Genomic DNA, 16066 nt, shown 5'->3' with positions numbered 1-16066 from the left:
ATCTCGATTGCTGCAACCTGAAAACTTTGCCACGCTCACAGTGGGAAACACCAAGTCCACACCAATTGAACCCACTCCTTCTAATCCAGAACCCCTTACCTCTCAAGAAATTAGAGCCAGTCAACAGTCAGATGTCTGGGCTCAAGAACAGATTCGCCAAGGACTACGTTTCCCATTCTCACTTAAGGATGGGCTACTTTGCTACAGGAATCATGTTTACATTCCTCCAGGTCCCGGCAGAGAAAAAGCACTTCATCTGTGTCATGACAGCAAGCCAGCAGGACACTTTGGACTATTTAAAACCATGCACTTAATCCTACGGGATTTCTGGTGGCCCAAGATCCGTAAGGATGTGGAGAAATACGTCAACACCTGCCCCGTTTGCCAGCATTCCAAGACTCGAAGGGAAAAGCCGTCAGGGCTTCTGCATCCCCTTCCCACCCCTTCTCGCCCATGGGAGATAATCTCCGCGGATTTTATCACTGATCTACCACCCTCCCTTGGATTCACCACGATTCTAGTAGTGGTGGACCTCTTTACCAAGTTGGGCCATTTCATTCCTTGCACTGGCCTCCCCACGGCCAAAGAGACTGCAGACTTATTCCTTCAGCATGTATTTCGTCTACATGGATTGCCCAAGAGTTTGGTCACTGACCGTGGATCTCAATTCACCTCTCGTTTCTGGAAAGCACTACAAAAACTATTAGACATAGACTCTCGTTTATCTTCAGCTCACCACCCTCAAACGGATGGACAAACTGAGCGCACCAATGCCACTTTGGAACAATACCTTCGCTGTTATGTAAACTACCAACAGGACAATTGGGCTTCCCTGTTGTCCCTGTCAGAGTTTGCTTACAACAATGGTGTTCAGGCTTCAACTAAAGAAACTCCGTTCTTTGCAAACTACGGTTTCCATCCACGTTTCTTTCCTTCTGTCATTGAAACCTCAGAAGTCCCCGCAGCAGAGGATTGGCTGCAGGAACTCACAGCAGTGCAAGAACTCTTGCACCAGCAACTGGATCAAGCCAAGGAGGACTACAAACGCCACGCTGACGGCCGTCGCCAGCCCGGCCCCGAGATCAAGGTAGGAGATCGAGTTCTGTTGTCCACTCGCTTTTTGCCCTCCCACCGTCCCTGCCGGAAGTTAGATGCCCGTTTCATCGGGCCCTATCCAGTGGTGGCGCAACTTAACCCCGTGACTTTCAAGCTCCAACTTCCGCGCTCCATGCGCATTCATCCGGTGTTCCACCGTTCCCTGCTCCTTCCGGCGGATGGTGTCCGCCCCGACACAAGCCGACCGGCGCCCCTCCCTGTTCTAGTGGACGGAGAGGAGGAGTTCGAGGTTCAGGACATTTTAGATTCTCGCTTCCATCGCCGCCGCCTTCAATATCTCATTGACTGGGCGGGTTTTGGCCCCGAAGAACGCTCCTGGGAAGATGCTTCCACAGTTCATGCCCCCGACTTGGTCCGCCGCTTCCATCGAGCCTACTCTTCCAAGCCGCGGCCCCGTGGTTCTTGGAGAGCGGGCCCACTTGGGGAGGGGCTTGAGGAGGGGGATAGTGTGATGACTCATGGGCCTTGTAGTCCCGTTCCTAGTACTTTTGAGGCAGATGAAGAGGAAAACATGGGATTTGCTCCGGTTCAATCTGAACCAGAGCCTCTTCACCTGCAGGATGTTGATGTTTGTTCTCAAGAATCTAGCAACACAGACCTTGGGCTACACTCCCCTCCGTTTCCCAGACGGGAGTTGTATCAGAAAGAAAAAGGAATCCGGGAGGTTCAGAGAAGAAGTTTACGCATTGCTGCCAGAAATCAAGCCGATTAGGCTTGCTTCCCTTGGGAATTGCTAAGGAGTCACACATCTGGTCAAAGTGGGTTTCGTTTCCCTGTTCTCTAGGGAAAGAGATTGTTGGCGGGAAAACGAGACTCAATATAGGGGAATTGAGCGAAGGATTCTTTGCGGAGTCAATTCGTCAGCTTGTGGAGTGAGAACGTGTGTGGACTCCGTTGCCCAGTTCCGTGCTTCCAGGATCAAGTTTCAAGCCTTGCCCGCCTTGCGGGGTTATTTCCGTGGACCTTGTTTCATGCTTCATGCTACCCTGTTTCCAGTCAAGATCTAGCCAAGAATCAAGTTAAATTCAGCTTTATATTCAAGCTTCATTGGACTTCCAGGACTCTGTTGTTTTCCCCACACTTTGCTTGGCAAAGTGTGTGTTGCGGTTATTGGATTATAAACTTTGGACTCTAATATCTTATATTGGACAATACTCTTCTGGACTATATTTGACCTCATTTGAAAGGTCTGCTTCTGAACTTTATTTTGCACTTGCTTTTATTGATTTTATATATTCCTTTAATAAAGATATTAGATAGATTCTGGCCTCTGTGTATGGTTATTGGTGCCCTGCAGCCTAGATCCTGACATAGGGTGACTTCCGGCATAGGGTGAAAGCATTGCTGAATGTTCTTCCCCAACATGGTAGGCTTCCCGTGTTGTGCTGGCTCCAATAGAGCCACCACAGGGCCTCCCCACAAGAGCAATGCTTTTCCCATGTGATGTGGGAAAGCATTGCAGAGAGGGAGCTGTGCACTGGGTGACAGATTTGCCCTGCCGCTCCCTTTTTCCTTGCAGAAGCTCAACAAGTGGGATGTTTCACCTCGGCTTTCTGATGAGGTCATTAATGCAGTTTGACATCAGTTTAATTGCCATCTCTCAATGCTATGGGATGAGGGGAGTTTTACAAGGTCTTTGGCTTTCTCTGCCAAACAGTGCTGATGCCTCACCAAACTACACATCCCAGGATGCATGTTTATATAGGTTTTCTAAAGTTGGAGAGTGCTCCTATCTCTAATGGCTGTGTGGTGCAATGGGTGATCACTGGATTATAATTCTGTAGGCTAGGGTTTGAATATGGGTAGGCAAAGGTCTTTTGACCCCATCTTGGCAAAAAGAAACCTTAAAAGCACACGATAGCAGCAAGAAGAGGGAATTTAGCAGATGTCTCCAGTTTGCTTGACAAGCAGCATTCTGTCTTCTATATGATTATGAAGGTGACAAATGCCCTCTCTATTTTTCACTCTGGCAATCTTGTCCTAACATGAGACTCGTTTCCTTACCTTTCAATCTGTAGAATCAGACAGAAGAAGAGATGGGAAAAGCCTTAAAAGAAATCACAGGAATACGCCAAATTCTAGAAGAACAGGAGAAACATCTCCAGACCCAGATGGAAGAATTGAATAAGCAGATTGCAGGGAAAAATGATGAAAATATGGCTATATTTGACCAGAAACTCTCCTCGCTGAAAAGTGAGATGGAAAAGAAATGTCAGCAGCCATCAGCAGAACTCCTGCAGGTAAGACTGGCAGAAAGAAATGTAGCTGCTGCCAAAGACAAGCTGCACCCAAAATGTGTGATTCCCCAGTTCTCTCTGGGTTGAGCTGAAATCCCTGCAGTAGCTGCAGAGGAAATAAATATTCTCAGCAGCTCTATATTTTATGAGCTAGTCCTGCTCTAATATTTTGGAGGTAACTTTCCTTGCATGGGCAAAATCCATTAGAATAGAATAGAACCTAATTGTAAGTCATAACCAACTAGTACTTTGAATTGTGCCTAGAAACAGACTGCAGCCAGTGGAGCTGTTGCAACAGGAGGGTTGTTCATTTCCCATAGCCAGGCCCCGTTAGCAATCTGGCCACAGCTCTTTGGACCAGCTGAAGTTTCTGAGCAATTTTCAAACATAGCCCCATTAATGCCCAGCCCTAGTTTACTGACTTTACCCTTCATCCTGGTCCTACAATCTGCTCTTTGTACAAGTCCATGCCCAACCCTCTGTAGTTTGATCATGTCCATCGTATTCCTGGTTGCTGGATTGTTGACTTTGGTTTGAAATAGTTTTAACAATGTTTTTATATTTTACTGTTTTTAAATTGTGTTTTAATTGGACTGTTATTTGTTATTATGTTTTTAACTGCCTTTTTAGTTGGTGAATTTTGTTGTATATCCTGGGCCTGGGCCTGCTTGTAAGCCACCCCAAGTCCCTTTGGGGAGATGGTGGTGGGGTATAAAAATAAAATTGTAATAATAATAATAATAATAATAATAATAATTATTATTATTATTATTATTATTATTTAGAGTGTGTTACAGTAATCCAAATGGGATGCAACTAAAGTATGTACAACCATATTCGATCCATCTCAAGGAACAGGTACAGAGTTGGCACACAAGTTTTAAATGTTCAAAGGCACTTCTGCCCACTGCCAAAAACTTCCAGGTTCAGTGCCGAGTCCAGGAGTACTCCCAAACTGTGGATCCATGTCTTCACAGGGGGTATAATCCATGATCTGCCTTTCAACTGCCCAGGAGTACCTCTGCCTCGTCTGGATTGAGTTTCAATTTGTTTACGCTCATCCAGTCCATTACTGCTGTCAGACACTGGTTTAAAACCATGACAGCATCCTTGACTTTAAGTGGAAAGGAGCAGTAGAGTTGGTTGTCATCTTCACATAGATGGCACCGCAGTCCCAAACTCCGGATGACCTCTCCCAGTGGTTTCATGTCTATGTTAAATAGCATCTGGGACATAACTGAGCCCAGCAGCCAAGGGATCAAACAGGGGTCCCTCAGCACCACTTTCTGAGTTTGCATAGTAGGGCCATCCACCAAGGCAACCCAAGCTGTCTCTGTCCCATACCCAGGCCTGAAACCAGATTGAAATGGATGTACAGTAGATAATTTGTTTCAGCCAGAAACCCTGGAGTTGGGAGGCCACTAGGGTTGTCCAAAAATTCGTTATGATTCTTATTTCGGAATTGTTTCGGAATGTTCTCGCTTTTTGAACCGACTATTGAAACGTTGTCCCTGGGCGCAACTGGCAATGTAATTCGAACCATCGTTGGCCCATTCTCTAATTGTGTCTTAATGTTTCGTTAAATTTTTTCCTCCAAAATTTTTTTTAATATATTTTAAAAAAATATTTTTTAAATTTTTTTTTGTTTCTGCAACCTAACTTGAATGGGAGCCTAGCGCAGCCTAAAATGGCCGCCGCTCCCTGGCCAATCAGAGACTTCCACGATGGCTGGAAAAGGTGGGGGCTAGCGTCCTCCGTGTCCACGTGTAAGATCTCTATAAAAAACCCCTCCCCAACCCAGGCAAGCCATTTGGGGCTGGGTTACCGAGCAGAGAGGGTGGTTCGCGCTGCGCTGGGAATCAAGCCGCCTGCATTGAGGGGAGAGAGGGCTAAGTGTTCTGGGGGTTGGGTCTGTTAAGGGCTGGCTGTTGTTGCTGACTGGATATTGTGTGGGTTTTTTTTTGGAAATTGGCTTGGGGCTTGTGGGATCTGGCAGAGTCCTTGCTGTGGCTTTAGGCAATTGAATTTTTATTTTTAAAAGGACGTGGGCGCCAGGGCATTGCTTTCCTGATGCTCCATTTCTAAAGACCTCTGCCTTTTTTTTTTTGAATTTAGCAATCACTAGATCAGCCCTTCTTAGCAATCCTAAAAGGGGGGGACATTGGAAGTTAGAGTTTCCAAAGGACGTGTGCATTCCTGCGAGGGCATTGCTTCCCTCACGCTCCGTTTGTAATCCCAAGCCCCCGGGCTGAGTGTTATTGCATCAATCACAAAGACACACATTGTTTTCAAACCTAAAAGGGTACATTGGAAGAAATAGTTTCCAAAGGACATTGCCAATCTTGTCAAGGCATTGCTTGGCGTGTGCTGCGTTTCTAATCCAAAGTCCTCGGCCAGAGTTTCATTTTGGCAATCACAAGGTCAGCCAGTGGCATCATAGATCAAAAAGTTCAAAGGCAATTTATAGTTTTCAAAGGACAGTGGCACTCCTGCCAAGGCATTGCTTGGCGTGTGCTGCGTTTCTAATCCAAAGTCTACACAAGTAGAAGAGGGACTTTCACAGTAATAAGAACCCAATTGAACAGGAAATAAGACTTTCAAACCAGGAACAGGTTTCTTCAAATATTGAAAAATAGTGTATTATAAAAAGTTATGAAAATTCACCAAAAATCATAGGAGACAGGAAACTTTCTGCAATTTGTTGAGCAAAGAGTGTTGAATGTGATCTCCCACTGTACCAAATTTGATGAGGATAGCTCAAGAAATGAGGGCGGGAGAGCCCTGTAAAAGTCCCCCCGGTTTCCTTTTTTTTTGGGCGATTGCGCATGCGCGTCCGCCATTTTAGAAACATTAAGAATCATTACGAATTTTCGGAAATATCTGAAATTTTTTGGTGAAAAATTCGGAAATACTTTCTATATCGAAGCACTGGCACCCCCTACTTTAGAAACGAGAATTGAAACATTTTTTCCATCGATCGGACAAGCCTAGAGGCCACCAATACCTTGCTTAAAAAGGTAGAGCTGGAGACTAGTCTATAGTTATCAAATACAGTAAGGACAGGAGAAGGTTTCTTTAAAAAAAGTCTTATCATAGTGTTGTCGAAGGCTTTCATGGCCGGATTCACAGGGTTTGTTGTGAGTTTTTTGGGCTGTATGGTGATGTTCCAAAAGCATTCTCTCCTGATGTTTCTAGATGTGGGTGAAATATCAGGAGAGAATGCTTCTGGAACATGGCCATACAACCCGAAAAACTCACAACAACCCTCTTACCATATCCTCCTTCAGGCATACTGGGATTCTGCATTGATCACTTCCTTGACCCCACAAGTCCTTCTCTGGCCTGTTTTATAAGCCAGGAGAGGCATGGATCTAAAACACATGTGGTGGTTCTCACCTCTCCGAGGATCCTGACCACATCCTCAGGCTGCACGGGTTGAAAAGTATCCTTCAACACTTGACAAGCAGGGATCAAGTTTATATCCACTGGAACTGTATTAGTAACTGCATCCAAGTCGGGGCAAATCTGAGCGATTTTATCTACAAAGTGCCACGTGTATTCTTCACAGCTCTGCTGGATAGTTCCTTGCAGATATAATGCTGTCGGCAGATGCCTAACTACCCCTTTCTCCTCTGCTGCCCTTTAAGGCACACAATCCTTAACATACAGTCGCACTATTCCCAGTTTTGCAGAAGGACCCTTTGGGAGGGACATGCAGCCTCTTTGTTCACCAAAGAATAGGGCACATGAGTAGTGACACCCCTCTTCTGTTTCTCTTTTCTACTCTAGGATGTGAAGAGCCTTTTGCAGAAGTAAGTGGATTTCAGTCATTTCTGTGTTTAGAAAAAAACACACCTTATGGCAAGAGGAGGAAAAAGTGTGCAGTTGTGACAGAATTACGATGAACAGTGGCTTATATATTAATAACACACAGAAAATGATGGGGTATGAAATGGATGGAAGAAATTACAAAACAAAAACATAGCATTGCCCTTCAAGACCTTAAATGGCACACAGGAATATCACAAACAAACATGATTTTGGAAGTTCTTGGTAGAGTTGAATTATTTCACAGAGAGAGAGAGAGAATTGTATGTGCCGGCATGGGTGCTATCAAATAATTCTATGATTGTATGTTATAGATTTAATGCACCTTATCGGAGCCCCCAGATGGCGTAGTGGACTAAGTGACTTGAAGGTTGGGTTGCTGACCTGAAGGTTGCCAGGTTCGAATCTCACCCGGGGAGGATGTGGATGAGCTCTCTCTATCATCTCCAGCTCCATGTGGGGACATTAGAGAAGCCTCCCACAAGGATGGTAAAAACATCAAAACATCCGGGCGTCCCCTGGGCAACGTCCTTGCAGACAGCCAATTCTCTCACTCCAGAAGCGATTCAAGTTGCTCCTGACACGAAAAAAATTGCACCTTATTATCTTTTTCTGTGTTACAGGATGTCTGTAAATACAATTGCCTCACATTTTCTTTTAAACATCATCATTTAATGAAACTGGCACATCAGAAATCATTTAAGTTTAAGAACTCTACCTCTCATCTGTGGGGGAAAATGCAGGTCTGGAAATGTTTTTTATGGAAGAAGCGGATCAAGTTCTACTGGTCATTGCTAGCCACCATCACTCAGAAGCCCCCAATTCTAACAGAGGGGAAGGGGAGCACAAAACATTTATCAGTTTCTTATAAAGCTGTAGGTTTGCCTGGAAACTGGCAGTCCTTAAAAATGCCACACAGTGGGCCTCCCTGACCTTCCTAGGGCACAAAGATCTCAGACATGTTCCAGGGAAAGGGAAAAAAAGAGTGTCAAGAAGCTAGATGGTTTAGCCCAGTGGTTCTCAACCTGTGGGTCCAACAGATGTTTTGGCCTTCAACTCCCAAAAATCCTAAGAGCTGGTAAACGGGCTGGGATTTCTGGGAGTTGTAGGCCAAAACACCTGGGGACCCACAGGCTAAGGACCACTGGTTTAACCCATCTGCATAAAGTTCAATAATGTTAAAAAGAGAGAAAGAGCGGGAAATCTTGGTGGACATCCAGGGAGTGGTGTGGTATCTAGAAATTGCATTTCTGCGCATCTTATCCCTTTCTAGATCAAGAGTATATGAGCTCTATGTTTCCATTGTGAAACAACACCATAATAAGAAATTATTGGTCTGCATAATGCTGAACTTGCATAATGCTGGGATGATCTTTATCTTTTCCTAGCAGTTTGAAGAGTCTCATAATAGATTTGCTGCACACAGTTCACATCTGTCCAAGTAGAAAATGATATATGTGAAACCTTTGTTAAAGTTTCCATTTTAAATATCTTTTAGGTTAGTGGCTGCAATGCAAAAACTAATAATTTGCATATGTGATTACAACTAATCCAAATTACACAATTTATACAATGAAACTATTCTAGCAATAACTTTTTAAGTGGAACATACGAAGACAATGACTACAGTAACCTCTTGTTAATCTTTGCAAATTGAACAAGAATATTAATTTCTTTATTCAAACTGATCTTGTATTTGTTCACTGTAGAAAATTCAAAATTCTCATAGATCTCTATATTTTGCTAGCAATTCTGCAGCAAATAGGTTTTATCATAATAGAGATACAAACTTTACAAAGATCAAATTTTAAGAAACACATGGCATCAAAAATGCAATCTCTTTTTAAATTATGAACTACAGTGTCTGAGTCAATATAAAACTATTGCTAAATTTTTTCGGGATTAGTGTACTTAATTGCAAATATTAAATTTTTCTGATGCTAAAACATATATTTTTGTTGATTGTAACAATGTATTTGCATTATTTGATTGAAAATATAATCTGGATCATAATTACAACACTTACTCTTAAATGAAATTATTATAAAAGTTATGTATTTCATGTTTATGTTTCAATTCTAATACCTAATTGTAAAGAAGTGTGTGTTTTATTTTAATTTATGGATGACATGTTTGTTTGATTTTGTTTAAACAGTCAGGTTTGGCTATGTTTAAAATGGGTAAGTACTTAATATGTAGGGGAAGGTAGCCATCTTTGCATTCTAAGGCAGGTTACCCTAGCAACAGGGGCGGAGCCAATCGCTGTTTGGAAGGAAAAAGGAACGTTTTAAAACCCAGTCAGTCAGTGAGAGTCTGTAATGGTGAAATTACAGTGAGGACTGATTCTCAAGTGGAGGATCAGGGTGGCTCAAATGAGGGAATTTGAGTCAGTTCTAAAATAAGGTGACTTATTTTAGGGAGTCTGTGATTTTTAGTCACAGGGAACAGACTGGTTTCAGGTTAAGGAAATCAGGGAGGCAGACCTCTATTAGACCAGACTAAGCAAGTTAGGTGACTTGTTTAGGGTTATTTATAGAGGCTGTGGATTAGGGGAAGTTAATCCCAGTGGATCCAAGAGGATCAGTTTTTAGTTAGTCTTGAGAGAAGGAAGTATTTTGAAAGTTGTAACACCTCACATCTATTTGTAACTGTTATTTAAGTGCCTCTAAGAAGTTATTGAACCACTAAGCTCTGTACATGCAATAAACTTGTTTTGATTTTTATTCCATCTAAGTCTCTGTCACAATCATATACTAAGTTAAGCAACATCACCATCTGAAGTAAATAAAGAAAGCCTAAAAAGAACAAGTATCCTCTGCCTAACATCTCCTCTATTGGTGGATATATTTAACTATATATTAGTTAAATATATAATAATATAATTAAAATCATCATCCAGACACCATTACAATTGGTGGCAACTGTGTGGAGGGAAATAAAAGATTCCATTCCTGTCACCTCACACATCTGTACACTAATAAAGTCTTAAAACCTTTTATAGGCATTTCCAATTAAAAAAGAAGAAGAAATTATTGGTCTGAGCATACTCATGTGTTATGCTTCCATAAGAGACCCAACAACTATATTTTGATGGTTGTGTCTGCATTGCTATTAAGATTGGCCACCTAGGCCCCATGAGAACCCAATGCTACGATGACAGTCCCACCCAGCTCTTTGAACCATTGGCATACCCTTGGGTGATTTGAGAGGGAGCAAGTGTTGCAAGTGCTCCATGTTCCAGGGCTTCCTATTTATTTATTTATTTATTTATTTAAAAAACATTATATGGAATGTTTCAATTATGGCAACAAGCATACCTTTTTTCCTTTTCCTTGAATTACTTTGGAAACAATTTAGAAAATGGAATGGCCTAGAGAGACATGGGCTTTCTGTTCTTTTGGTCCTCTAGGCTTTGGGGTTCAAGCTTGGCTTTGGGGTTCAAGCAGCCAAGTTGATAAATCTTCACCTCAGTGTGTGCCGGTGACCTTCTGGAGTTTCCATTCTTCCTTAATTTTCTTTATTTTGCTTCACTTGGGGAATCGGTATTGGATCTGCGGTGCATTAATTGTGTTTTTCTCCACTAGGGGTGGCCAGGAGAAAACCTTTAAGAAGTCAGTGGCTTTCCCTTCAGAGCTAAATTGGAAGATCTGGGAGTTTTGTGATCTGACCTCCTTTCTAGTTGCTGCCATGAAGCCATTCCAAGGTAAAGGAGTTATACTGCTCTCTGTATTGGCCAAAACATGGGAAGCTAATTTTACTTGGGATTGGAAAAACATAATAGAAAACCTTATTCAGGAAGAATTGTTATATCATCTGCAAAGGAAAATCCTGCCTCCTCAAACTTTGGCCATTCTTCCAGTATAATAAACTAGCATTTGTCTCAGGTTACTTGAGAGCTCTACTATGTTGTGAGCTGATATTTTTCTGAATAAGATGATACGGTGCCTAGTCTTATAATCTTATATTTGTTTTGTTTTAATTGTTTTCTCAGATGCTCTGTTACCTGGGCTAGAGCTTCAGAAAGGTAAATTTCCAATGGTGGGCAAAAGTCGCAGGAGAGATGATATCTAATAGTATTGTACTGATAATTTTGCTATTCCCTCCATAAACATTCATTCCATTCATTTGGGTGGCTGTCGGATGTGATTTAGTGGATTTGCATATAAATTTTTCCCGGTGTATTTTTTATTTATTAAAGAAATCTTACTGCTATAATGTTATAGTGTAAAACATACATGGGCAAATTTTGGCCCTCTAGGTGTTTTGGACTTCAACTCACACAATTCCTGGCCAGGAATTGTGGGAGTTGAAATCCAAAACACCTGGAGAACCAAAGTTTGCCCATGCCTGGTGTAAAAGGACAATGTCACTAATGTACTATACCTCTGAAAACAATTTTTTAAAAAGAGAGAAGGGAGGAGAATAGAATGATATTTTTGTTGGACTTTGATTCTGGAGAAAAAGTGGGATGATTATTTTGGCAGTGGTAATAATAATAATAATCATCATACTCTGTTGTGTCTCATTAAAAAAAAATCTGTGCCCGGGTGAGGATATAACTGTACACTTGGTGTAGGAATGGCTAGAAAACAGGAAGAGTGTTTGGATGTTAAAAGCAGAAGACTTACAGCAACAAAAGTCAGTCTCAAGCAACCTCCTGACACATTAGCCACACCTTCTTTTCAAGGTCAAAAATACCTTTACAACTGGGGCAGCCCATGGATTGACTCACGCTGGGCGCAGGCAATCCAGGTCCCTTCTACAATGCCATATAATCCAGATTATTAAAGCAGATAATCTATTTTGTATGCTTTGAACTTTATTATATGAATCCACACTGTCATATAATCCAGTTTAAAGCAGATAATATGGCAGTGTAGAAAGGGATCTACTCTTGATTTTACTCCTGTTCCTCACAAAGCTGCTCCAAATTCTGAAGAGAGGGCCCTTCCACCATGTATTCAATGAAAAATTTAAAAAAAACCATAAGAAAAGGAAGCAAATACTAAAAAAAAGAAGGATGTTTTTAGTGTGAATGGAATAAATGTGATTTTAGGGGATGTGTGTTTTCTGTGGTACCATTTTCTGTGCCAGTTCTTCTCTCAGCTTGTTCTGCTTCTCTTTGCTTTCCTTCATCTCTCTCTCTCTATTTGTCTCCCAACAGCAAATGTCACTCTGGATCCAGGCACAGCGGGGCCCTGGCTCATTTTGTCTAAAAATCATAAAAGGGTATCACACGAAGCCAAGCGTGAAGACCTGCCTGACAATCCTAAGAGATTCAGCAACCGAGCTTATGTGTTGGGATGTGAGGGATTCACAACAGGCAGGCATTTCTGGGATGTTTTTGTGGGCAGGGAGCCGCACTGGTCTGTGGGAGTAGCTAAGAAGTCAGTGAGGAGAAAAGGCAATGTCAACATCTCTTCTGAGGAAGGGATCTGGGCTGTGGGCAAGCGGAAAGATATCTCTTGTGCAACCAATCACCCTTATAGCTCTGTTTTGTCTCTGAATAAAAAGACCAAGAGGGTCCGAGTCTGTCTGAACTGTGCTGCAAACCGGGTGGCCTTTTATGATGCTGATACGGGAGACCAGATCTACGTACTCTCAGAAGTCCCATTTTCTGGAGAGACTGTCTTCTCCTTCTTTTATGTGGGTAGAAGTGGCAGCCTCAAAATCTTACCTTAAAACAGCCAAGCTAATGCCGCAGGCCTTGTTCTCTAGACCACTGCTTCTTAAATTGGGTCCCCCTACCACAAGTGTTGTGATAATGAAAAATTTAGTAACAATGACCAGTTTCTGAACACAACCCATTTACAGAAAATTGTTAGCAACAACATGCAGTGCTAGTTGATGCTGCGGAAAATGCTTCAGCTATACGCCACAAAAAAGAAAAGAAAACCAACCCATTTAGCAAGCCTGCAAAGGCTGATTTATTATTAGTAAATGATTGATTTTTATACCTATTTTATATACCTCGGGTCACATAAAAATTCTCAAATGTAAAGGTGTTGCAAAAAAATTTCTCAGGTGGAAAGGGGTCATGAATGGAAAAAGTTTAAGAAGCTCTGCTCTAATCCAGGATAATAATGATATAATGGGTTGCTATGTGTTTCCTGGGCTGTATGGCCATGTTCCAGAAGCATTCTCTCCTGATGCTTCACCCACATCTATGGGAGGCATCCTCAGAGGTGTGACGTCTCTTGTAAACTAGGCAAGTGGGGTTTATATACTGTATCTATGAAATGTCCAGGTTGGAAGAAAGAACTTTTGTCTGTTTTAGGCACGTGTGAAAGTTGAATTGGTCATCTTGATTAGCATTGAATGACCTTTCAGCTTCAAAGCCTGGCTGCTTCCTGGTTTTAACCATGATATAATGGTTAAACTGTTATTGGCAAGAGTTCTTAAAATGTTCAGAATTGTTTCTGAATTTGTTTTCAGTGCTTTTAAGATGATTTGACTGACTGTACCCTGTCCTGAGTGTGTTGAGAAGGTGTAGGCTTGGCCTGTACTAATGAATAAACATAAATAATACAAAACTCAAGCATTTGTTTCCTGTTGAGTCAGCAACTTTCACATTTCTGCAAAGGCTCCCAGAGAGGTTTCAAAAGTCATTGTCTTCAAAACCATTCATTCATTCATTCATTCATACATTCATTCATTCATGCTATTCCTACTTTTCTCTCTCCTTTCACAAAATACCCCATATGAATTAATTCTTTAAATGACAGTAGCACATTAATATGGTTGTCCGAAATCTCGGTTTCTTCCAGGAATGTGGCAATGCCCAGCCGATCCAAGGCAATACACACAGTGGGAGTTAAAAGCAGAAACAAAAAGTAGTTTTATTCAGCTCTGACCAGAGTGGAGACTGGGGGCATCCCCAAATTCAGCACGCCTTCTAGGTACAAACATGGGCATTATATATATATATATATTTCGTGTCAGGAGCAACCGGAGTTGCTTCTGGAGTGAGAGAATTGGCCGTCTGCAAGGACGTTGCCCAGGGGACGCCCGGATGTTTTGATGTTTTTACCATCCTTGTGGGAGGCTTCTCTCATGTCTCCGCATGGAGCTGGAGCTGATAGAGGGAGCTCATCCACGCTCTCCCTGGGTGGGATTCGAACCTGGCAGCCTTCAGGTCAGCAACCCAACCTTCAAGTAACAAGGCTTTTATCCCCTAGGCCATCAGAGGCTCCTATATTATATAAAAAATGGTACACACATTTGAGAACATGAAGTACAGAGACAACTGATGAAGTTTCAGGATCCATGGAGGCTCATCTGTCCCTGGCCACAGATTGGCTGGAAGTTTAAAGGTCCGGGAATCTAGGCTGCTGATTGGCAAAGCAGTCTGGCAGGAATTTTGATACATGATCATTGGCTAAACTGGGTATATTTAACCTGCAGAAGAGAAGGTTGAGAGGAGACACAATAGCCATGTATAAATATGTGAAAGGGTGTCATAAGGAAGAGGAAGCAGGCTTGTTTTCTGCTGCTCTTGAAACTCGGACTCGGAGCAATGCGTTCAAATTACAGGAGAGGAGATTCCACCTGAACATTAGGACAAAGTTCCTGACTGTAATAGCTATTCAGCAATGGAGTGTGGTGGAAGCCTCTTCTTTGGAAACTTTTAAACAGAGGCTGGATGGCCATCTGTCAGGGATACTTTGATTGTGCTTTTCCTGCATGGCAGGGGGTTGAACTAGATGGCTCTCTTCCAACTATTATTCTACAGTTTGAAGTTATCTGTTTCCTTGTGTGTCTGGCCCTTTGGGTGGGTCTGGGAATGGAATAAGGGCACGGTCAGGAGATAATGTTCCTAGGTTTGGGATAATATGTTCCTGGACACCTTGATGAGTCCTGGGGTTTAAGAACAAGGACAATGTGGGTGTCCTGGTGGACTTTGTAGATATGACAAAGAAGTGAGGAAGTGGGTGAATGGTTTTTTTTTTAATTTCTGCCAGGCTTGCATCCTTTGTGAGGCAAGGACAATTGGTTGAGACTGATTCCCACTTATAATTATAAGTATGGGGATCATTATAAGTGGGAATCAGTCTCAACCAATTGTCCTTGCCTCACAAAGGATGCAAGCCTGGCAGGAATGAAAAAACAAAACAAAAACCCATTTACCCACTTTCTCACTCCTTTGTCATATCTACGAAGTCCATCAGGACACCCACATTGTCCTTATTCTTAAACCCCAGGACTCATCAAGGTGTCCAGGAATCCTATTATCCAAAACCTAGGATCCTGTAAGTATGGGGAAGGGGCCCCTGGTGGCACAGTGTGTTAAAGCGCTGAGCTGTTGAGCTTGCAGAACAAAAGGTCCCAGGTTCAAATTCCTGGAGCGGAATGAGTGCCCACTGTTAGCCCTAGCTCCTTCCAACCTAGCAGTTCGAAAACCGTTCTGGCGGGAAGGCAACGGCGCTCCATGTAGTCATGCCAGCCACATGACCTTGGAGGTTTCTATGGACGACACCAGCTCTTTGGCTTAGATGAGCACCAACCCCAGAGTCGAACACAACTAGATTTAATGTCAGGAGAAAACCTTTACCTAAAATACCTCTCCTGCTTTTTAGCAGTACCTAATTTCTCTACTTACAACTCTAAGCTGTTTTCGAACTGCTTAGGTAAACAGTGAACTGGGTTGACAGTCCGGTGCTGTCTCTGACCCGGGGCTTCGAACTGGCAACCTTTCAGTTGGTCAACCTTATTGCTGCGGTGATTTACCAGCCGTGCTAAAGCCCGGCCCTAATATGTAAATATCATTACATATCATGCATTAAGTCCCAATTATAATTGGTCAGAACTTGTCATTAAAAAAATAACACACAGAGAGAATATAATTTCATATTAGAAAACCAAAACAGAATCCTTCATTAAGGGAT

At 42.4% G+C, this 16066-nt stretch overlaps 1 protein-coding gene across 1 annotated transcript in view; it reads left to right on the top strand.

The window, feature by feature from the left end:
• Positions 1-16066, top strand: part of LOC103278061 (uncharacterized) — a 48890-nt gene that overhangs the window by 14691 nt on the left and 18133 nt on the right. The window contains exons 3-7 of the mRNA XM_062969317.1: positions 3135-3356; positions 7143-7165; positions 10766-10884; positions 11173-11205; positions 12346-12860. Coding sequence (XP_062825387.1) covers positions 3135-3356; positions 7143-7165; positions 10766-10884; positions 11173-11205; positions 12346-12860 — 912 coding nt within the window. The remainder of the gene's footprint in view (positions 1-3134; positions 3357-7142; positions 7166-10765; positions 10885-11172; positions 11206-12345; positions 12861-16066) is intronic.

This window comes from Anolis carolinensis, chromosome 2, assembly GCF_035594765.1.
Source record: "Anolis carolinensis isolate JA03-04 chromosome 2, rAnoCar3.1.pri, whole genome shotgun sequence".
Taxonomy (NCBI): domain Eukaryota; kingdom Metazoa; phylum Chordata; class Lepidosauria; order Squamata; family Dactyloidae; genus Anolis; species Anolis carolinensis.
Note: the sequence above shows the minus strand (reverse complement) of the source record. Positions and strands in the feature narration are given on the sequence as shown.